The sequence below is a fragment of the Penaeus chinensis genome, chromosome 9 (genome assembly GCF_019202785.1).
Source record: "Penaeus chinensis breed Huanghai No. 1 chromosome 9, ASM1920278v2, whole genome shotgun sequence".
Classification (NCBI taxonomy): domain Eukaryota; kingdom Metazoa; phylum Arthropoda; class Malacostraca; order Decapoda; family Penaeidae; genus Penaeus; species Penaeus chinensis.
The window spans coordinates 10,254,751-10,264,550 of record NC_061827.1 but is presented as its reverse complement, the minus strand read 5'-3'; the positions used below and the strand labels follow the sequence as shown (position 1 = coordinate 10,264,550).

Genomic DNA, 9,800 nt, shown 5'->3' with positions numbered 1-9,800 from the left:
TTGCAAGACTACCTCCTTTGTACTTGCAGGAACTATTGCTTTCGTTGATTTTTATATATGTATATAAAAAGTGTAAATCTATATAATACTGCAACATTAAACGCAGTATATATTTTTATATGAAGAGCATTAACTTGCATTGGTAGATTTTGAGATTGATATTTTAACAATATTCACCAGCTTAATGTTTTAGGTAATAAGAATATAAATATCCAGTCAATTCTTGTAATTTATTTGCATATACTAACAGTTAATAACAGATGATAATATACATGACATTTTGTGCATAAAATGAGATGAAAGTATGTACACAATGAAACCTAACCGATGGAATTAATATCCAAAAGCGTATGTGTCCATTTCCATGCTTTGGGTCGAGTGGCCGAGTGGGTAATTTGCAGAACTGCTTCCGTAGTAGTTGCTATAGCCACTGCTACCGTGGGAGTCCTCCATCATCATGGAATTTTCTTGGCTGTACTGCTGCTGGGAATACTGGTGAGGCTGCGATCCGTAACCGCCATACTGGGGCTGCTGCTTGAAGGAATCACTGAACTGGGGCTGCTGACTGTAATCGCTGAGATGTGATTCTTGTGTGTAGCCACTTAACTGAGACTGTTGATTGTAGCCATCATACTGGGTGTACTGGTTAAAGGAGTCGCTGAAGCTGAAGTCACTGGTAGGACTCGCTGGAGGACTATCGGGGTCGTAGTCAGAGTCTGACTGGAGGGTGTCTTCGAGGTCGCTGATGTAGTTGATGACGTGTTCGAGGAGCTCTTGTTTGGACACCTTGCGATTCTTGGGACACTGAGGCACCATGGCCTTAAGTCTGTCGAGGTAGAGTCGCATCTCTGCCTTATCGGACGACATGGTGGAGTTGGCGGCGAGAGCTGCTGCCATTGCGGCCATGGTTCCATTGGTGATGCAGTTCATTTTTTTCAGACAAAGGGTTACACAGGAGAGCTTGTGAAGAGATGGGACTACGAGTGAGGTGTGTGGTTGTGGAATTGCTTAGTAATGCTTATATGCGCCTGTGGGCAAGAAGACCCGCCCTCGACCACGCCTCCTTGTGATGTGGAAGTTATTGATTGGTTCCTAACAATCTGTGATGTTTATTAACAATATGATGGTACAAAAAGATAATAATAATGATTAATTAGTAATGATAATAGCAATAAGTTATATTTGCTATAATGATGTTACAATAATAGCAAGAATAATAATAGTAGTAGTAATGCAAAAAACAAACAAATAGTAATGATAGTATGAATAAAATTAATACTGATTATATTAATAATAATGTATTGGTAATAACAATAAGAGCAATGGTAATAATGATAATAGTAATATTGAAAATAATAATAATGGTAATATTAATAGTAATATTGATAATAATAATAAAAGTACTGATTATAGTAAAAATTATAGTGATGATAATAGTGAGAGTAATAACAGTGAGAGTAAAAACAGTGAGAGTAATAACAATGATAGTAATAATATTACTACTAATAATGATAGTAATAATATTACTACTAATAATGATAGTAATAATATTACTACTAATAATGATAATAATAATATTACTACTAATAATGATAGTAATAATATTACTGCTAATAATGACAGTAATAATGATAATAGTGATAATAATAATAGTGATAATGATAATAGTGATAATAATAATAGTGATAATGATAATAGTGATAGTGATAATGATAATTGTTATAATGATAATAGTGATATTAATAGTAATTATAATAATAGTAATATTAATAACACTTATAATATTAGTAACGATAATAGTACTTATAAAAGTGATAATAATAATTGTAAGGATAATAGTTTAATTTTAAATAATAATGACAATGACGATAATAATATTGATAATGATAATGAGTATGGAAAGTGACAATAATGATAAGAACTAGGTAGTAAAAATAATAGTAATAATGATATTAATAACAATGATAATAATAATGATAATAATAGTAATAATAACAGTAATAATAATAAAGATAATAGTAATAATGATCATAGTGATAATGATAATGGCAATAATGATAGTAGCAATAATACCAATGTTAGTAATAATAACAATAGCAGTAACAGTAGTAATAATGATAGTAGTAATAATAAAAGTAATAATACTAATAATGGCAGTAATTATTACAGTAGCAATTATAATAGTAATTATAATGGTAACAAAATAACAGTAACAACAATAGTAGGATTAATGATACTTTAGCATCATAATAATGACAATGACAATAAAAACGAAAATAATAACAATTAAAAAATAAGAAAAGATTGAAAAAATACAACTACTTATACTCACAATACTATCATTACTACTAATAATTATAATGTGAGTCCTAATCATAACCAGAATACTAATTATAGAATGATGATTATAGTAATCTCAGAAGTGACAATAACAACGGCAGTAAAATTAAGAATAAAGGTTGAATAAAAGAAAAACTGCATCTGTCAATTACAAAATGGAATTTAAAGTATACTAGACAAGTTACTCCTTTGAAACTCCAGAAAACAGTCATGGAATTTTGGTTCTATCATTCAGTAACGTAACTTACAATAATCTGAAACTGATTATTAATTTTTGTATACCAGTATCTTGTGGTCATTTTGCCAAACGAATATTACCAGTGTATTTTCACACGATATATGTCATTCTGATACAAAGTAGATATTACATACAAGATTATTTTTACCCAATGCCAACAATGAATCAACAAGTAAGCTCCAATTAAAGTTCATTAGTAAGATTAGGTGAAGAGAAGCAGGTAGCGTCTGGTCATTATGAACAACAACAAATGTGAGTTAATATTGAAATTTCGTGGTTATAACGTTGGATGCGGCCAGTGAGGTAAACGGGAGGCTTCAGTCAGGCAGCCGTATAATTTCTGATTACTATTTTTTTTTCCTTTTATCTTATCGTGAACTAATCTTGTCACTCTAAGATAAGATGTGTCAAAGTTGTTGGCCGCGGTTTAAATGTGGCCTCATGATGGTCATAAATGGTCCGCGAGGTGATAAGAATAATTATTCGTTTGTGAAATTATAATCACCATGAAGGAAAGTATACGACTAAGAGACTAAAAATTCGTAAATGCCTATATTACATAATAGCAACCAATATTTTTTATGAATAAAATAAAAAAGTTAATTGATTTTTACGTACGAGTCTGATGCCCCTGTTCTAAGATAAAGCACAATGATTTTTATTAATTAGTGTTTTGAACATGATATTCCCATATCACCAAAATCAGAAGGGAATATTATTTTACTGTGAATTGTGTTGCCTAATTTACAATTTCTTATACATTTTACTTGTTTAATCATTGCAGTTTTTTTTTTTTTTTTTTTTTTTTTTTTTAAGGAAGAACCTTCTGTGGGCAATCCAAGTACTTGATATCTAATTTGAAACAATCATGGACTACAAAATCATTTAGAATAATGAGAGCACAAGTCCAAATGAGAAAATAAGGATCTACAGAATGATAACCAGAGCAACTATTGTATTTATGTAAACAAATATTCCATATGATAAATATAAAATAACTTAAACTATATCCTTAAATTTAGTCAATTTCCGTTTAAGCTACCCTTTAGAAACAAGTACAATGCTCATTTGTAGCAAATAAATATTCTTACACAAATACTATAAATCAGAAGTGTTCTCTGTGGCAGTTTACTAAGATTTAAAAGTGTAAGTTTCTTTGACAATTACCGTGTATACACTCATATTCTCATGCTTGGTTTGTGTAAAATTAAGACAAATTTAAATGTTCATCATTTACATCAAACCCTTTCCACTACAGCGAATAGTAAAATTGAGATATTGTAATGCATTTGCATGTGAACAACACATGACATGAATTTTGTAAAAGATATAGGATAAAATTATGCAGATAATGCCGTAACTGTTGCTTTCGTTGCTTAATAAATATATTATATATATATATATATATTTCTATATGATTCGATATATCACAAAATCCATATTCTAGTGCATTTTGTGGATGTTAGCAACATTATACACATTTGTTTTTATACATACATTAATTTGTATGAATGAAACTTGGCATCAGTTCTTTCACTGGTGGATTTTGAGACTGACATTTTGACAAAATTCACCAGATGAATATTTTAGGTGATCAAAATATAAATATCCAGTCATTTCTTGTAATTTATTTATATATACTAACAGTTAACAATAGATGGATATATACATGGCATTTCTTGCATAAAATGAGATGAAATTATGTACACAATGAAACCTAACAAAGGGAATTAGTATCCAAAACCGTAAGTGTCCATCTCCATGCTTTGGGTCGAGTGGCCGAGTGGGTAACTTGCAGAACTGCTTCCGTAGTACTTGCTATAGTCACTGCTACCGTGGGAGTCCTCCATCATCATGGAATTTTCTTGGCTGTACTGCTGCTGGGAATACTGGTGAGGCTGCGTTCCGTAACCGCCGTACTGAGGCTGCTGCTTGAAGGAATCACTGAACTGGGGCTGCTGACTGTAATCGCTGAGATGAGATTCTTGTGTGTAAGCACTCAACTGAGGCTGTTGACTGTAGCCACCATACTGGGCGTACTGGTTGAAGGAGTCGCTGAAGCTGAAGTCACTTGTAAGACTCGCTGGAGGACTGTCGGAATCGGAGTCTGAGTCTGACTGGAGGGTATCCTCGAGGTCACTGATATAGTTGATGACGTGTTCGAGGAGCTCTTGTCTGGACACCTTGCGATTCTTGGGACAATGAGGCACCATGGCCTTAAGTCTGTCGAGGTAGAGTCGCATTTCTTCTTTATCGGACGACATGGTGGAGTTGGCGGCGAGAGCTGCTGCCATGGCGGCCATGGTTCCATTGTTGATGCAGTTCATTTTTTCAGACAAAGGGTTACACAGGAGAGCTTCTGAAGAGATGGGACTACGAGTGAGGTGTGTGATTGTGGAATTGCTTAGTAACGCTTATATGCGCATGTGGGCAAGAAGATCCGCCCTCGACCACGCCTCCTTGTGATGTGGAAGTTATTGATTGGTTCCTAAAAATCTGTGATGTTTATTAACAATATGATGGTAAAAAAAATAATAATAATGATTAATTAGTAATGATAATAGCAATAAGTTATATTTGCTATAATGATGTTACAATAATAGCAAGAATAAGAATAATAGTAGTAATACAAAAAAACAAACTAATAGTAATGATAGTAAGAATAAAATTAATATTGATTATATTAATAATAATGAATTGGTAATAACAATAAGAGCAATGGTAATAATGATAATAGTAATATTGAAAATAATAATAATGGTAATATTAATAGTAATATTGATAATAATGATAAAAGTACTGATTATAGTAAAAATTATAGTGATGATAATAGTGAGAGTAATAACAGTGAGAGTAAAAACAGTGAGAGTAATAACAATGATAGTAATAATGATAGTAATAATATTACTACTAATAATGATAGTAATAATATTACTACTAATAATGATAGTAATAATATTACTAATAATAATGATACTAAAAATATTACTACTAATATTGATAGTAATAATATTACTACTAATAATGATAGTAATAATGATAATAGTGATAATAATAATAGTGATAATGATAATAGTGATAGTGATAATGATAATTGTTATAGTAATAATAGTCATATTAATAGTAATTATAATAATAGTAATATTAATAACACTTATAATATTAGTAACGATAATAGAACTTATAAAAGTGATAATAATAATTGTAATGATAATAGTTTAATTTCAAATAATAATGACAATGACGATAATAATATCGATAATGATAATGAATAAGGAAAGTGACAATAATGATAAGAACTAGGTAGTAAAAATAATAGTAATAATGATATTAATAACAATGATAATAATAATGATAATAATAGTAATAATAACAGTAATAATAATAAAGATAATAGTAATAATGATCATAGTAATAATGATAATAGTAATAATGATAGTAGCAATAATACCAATGTTAGTAATAATAACAATAGCAGTAACAGTAGTAATAATGATAGTAGCAATAATAAAAGTAATAATACTAATAATGGCAGTAATTATTACAGTAGCAATGATAATAGTAATTATAATGGTAACAAAATAACAGTATCAACAATAATAGGATTAATGATACTTTAGCATCATAATAATGACAATGACAATAAAAACGATAGTAATAACAATTAAAAAATAATAAAAGATTGAATAAATACTACTACGTATACTCACAATACCATTATTACTAATACTAATGATAATGAGAGTCCTAATCATAACCAGAATACTAATTATAGAATGATGATTATAGTAATCTCAGAAGTGACAATAACAACGGCAATAAAATTAAGAATAAAGGTTGAATAAAAGAAAAACTGCATCTGTCAATTACAAAATGGAATTTAAAGTATACTAGACAAGTTACTCCTTTGAAACTCCAGAAAACAGTCATGGAATTTTGGTTCTCTCATTCAGTAACGTAACTTACAATAATCTGAAACTGATTATTGATTTTTGTATACCAGTATCTTGTGATCATTTAGCTAAACGAATATTACCAATGGATTTTCAGAATCAAAAGAAAAAGTGGAAGGATAAAAGGGCAGTGGCAAAATGATGGTACAATAACACGTGCCTCTTGATAATATTGTTCTCCTGAATATAGACAGAAATGACAAACATGGATGGTAGATTAATTTCACACGATATATGTCATTCTGATACTTCTATTTAAAAAAAAAGCACAATAGAGATTACATCTAAGATTTGTTTACCCAATGCCAATAATGAATCAACACGTAAGCTCCAATTAAAGTTCATTAGTAAGATCAGGTGAAGAGAAGTAGGTAACGTCTGGTCATTAGGAACAAATGTGAGAAAATATTGAAATTTCGTGGTTACAACGTTGGATGCGGCCAGTGAGGTAAACGGGAGGCTTTCAGTCAGGCAGCCGTATAATTTCTGATTACTATTTTTTTTTTCCTTTTATCTTATCGTGAACTAATCTTGTCGCTCTAAGATAAGAGGTGTCAAAGTTGTTGACCGCGGTTTAAATGTGGCCTCATGATGGTCATAAATGGTCCGCGAGGTGATAAGAATAATTATTCGTTTGTGAAATTATAATCACCATGAAGGAAAATATACGACTAAGAGACTCAAAATTCGTAAATACCTATATTACATAATAGCAACCAATATTTTGATGAATAAAATTTTAAAGTTAATTGAACTTTACGTACGAGTCTGATGCCCCTGTTCTAAGATAAAGCACAATGTATTTCTATTAATAAGTGTTTTGAGCATGATATTCACATATTACCAAAATCATATATGTTTTTTCCAATGAACTTTAACATTTAAAATTTAATCATTTAAAATTTTCAGCGTTTTGGTGATTTTCGTGTATGACCCCTGAACTGTTAAGACGTCTACAGTCATAGATAAACATACGTACACGCAGATATTCCTTATATATGTATATATATAAGGAATATATATATGTGTTGCTTTCGTTGCTTAATATATATTATATATACATTTCTGTATGATTCGATATATCACAAAATCCATATTCTAGTGCATTTTGTGGATGTTAGCAACATTATACACATTGTTTTTATACCAACAACAATAATTTGTATGAATAAAATTTGGCATCAATTCCTTCACTGGTGGATTTTGAGACTGATATTTTGACAAAATTCACCAGATGAATGTTTTAGGTAATGAACATATAAATATCTAGTCAATTCTTGTAATTTATTTATATATACTAACAGTAAACAATAGATGGATATATACATGGCATTTTATGCATAAAATGAGATGAAAGTATGTACACAATGAAACCTAACAGAGGGAATTAGTATCCAAAACCGTAAGTGTCCATCTCCATGCTTTGAGTCGAGTGGCCGAGTGGGTAACTTGCAGAACTGCTTCCGTAGTACTTGCTATAGTCACTGCTACCGTTGGAGTCCTCCATCATCATGGAATTATCTTGGCTGTACTGCTGCTGGGAATACTGGTGAGGCTGCGTTCCGTAACCGCCATACTGGGGCTGCTGCTTGAAGGAATCACTGAACTGGGGCTGCTGACTGTAATCGCTGAGATGAGATTCTTGAGTGTAGCCACTTAACTGAGGCTGTTGATTGTAGCCACCATACTGGGCGTACTGGTTGAAGGAGTCGCTGAAGCTGAAGTTACTGGTAGGACTCGCTGGAGGACTGTCGGAATCGGAGTCTGAGTCTGACTGGAGGGTATCCTCGAGGTCACTGATATAGTTGATGACGTGTTCGAGGAGCTCTTGTCTGGACACCTTGCGATTCTTGGGACAATGAGGGACCATGGCCTTAAGTCTGTCGAGGTAGAGTCGCATTTCTTCTTTATCGGACGACATGGTGGAGTTGGCGGCGAGAGCTGCTGCCATGGCGGCCATGGTTCCATTGTTGATGCAGTTCATTTTTTCAGACAAAGGGTTACACAGGAGAGCTTCTGAAGAGATGGGACTACGAGTGAGGTGTGTGGTTGTGGAATTGCTTAGTAATGCTTATATGCGCCTGTGGGCAAGAAGACCCGCCCTCGACCACGCCTCCTTGTGATGTGGAAGTTATTGATTGGTTCCTAAAAATCTGTGATGTTTATTAACAATTTGATGGTAAAAAGATAATAATAATGATTAATTAGTAATGATAATAGCAATAAGTTCTATTTGCTATAATGATGTTACAATAATAGCAAGAAATATAATAGTAGTCGTAATACAAAAAAAAAAAAAAACTAATAGTAATGATAGTAAGAATAAAATTAATACTGATTATATTAATAATAATGTATTGGTAATAACAATAAGAGCAATGGTACTAATGATAATAGTAATATTGAAAATAATAATAATGGTAATATTAATAGTAATATTGATAATAATAATAAAAGTACTGATTATAGTAAAAATTATAGTGATGATAATAGTGAGAGTAATAACAGTGAGAGTAAAAACAGTGAGAGTAATAACAATGATAGTAATAATGATAGTAATAATATTACTACTAATAATGATAGTAATAATATTACTACTAATAATGATAGTAATAATATTACTAATAATAATGATACTAAAAATATTACTACTAATATTGATAGTAATAATATTAATACTAATAATGATAGTAATAATGATAATAGTGATAATCATAATAGTGATAATGATAATAGTGATAGTGATAATGATAATTGTCATAATAATAATAGTCATATTAATAGTTATCATAATAATAGTAATATTAATAACACTTATAATATTAGTAACGATAATAGAACTTATAAAAGTGATAATAATAATTAAAAAAAAAAAAACTAATAGTAATGATAGTAAGAATAAAATTAATACTGATTATATTAATAATAATGTATTGGTAATAACAATAAGAGCAATGGTACTAATGATAATAGTAATATTGAAAATAATAATAATGGTAATATTAATAGTAATATTGATAATAATAATAAAAGTACTGATTATAGTAAAAATTATAGTGATGATAATAGTGAGAGTAATAACAGTGAGAGTAAAAACAGTGAGAGTAATAACAATGATAGTAATAATGATAGTAATAATATTACTACTAATAATGATAGTAATAATATTACTACTAATAATGATAGTAATAATATTACTAATAATAATGATACTAAAAATATTACTACTAATATTGATAGTAATAATATTAATACTAATAATGATAGTA

The 9,800-nt window shown here is 30.2% G+C and overlaps 1 protein-coding gene across 1 annotated transcript; it reads right to left on the bottom strand.

Annotated features, from left to right (window-relative positions):
• Positions 1-333: 333 nt before the first annotated feature.
• Positions 334-906, bottom strand: LOC125028641 (RNA-binding protein EWS-like). Its single transcript, XM_047618115.1, has one exon. It carries the CDS (start codon positions 904-906, stop codon positions 334-336), a length of 573 nt encoding a protein of 190 aa, XP_047474071.1.
• Between the last annotated feature and the right edge of the window lie 8,894 nt (positions 907-9,800).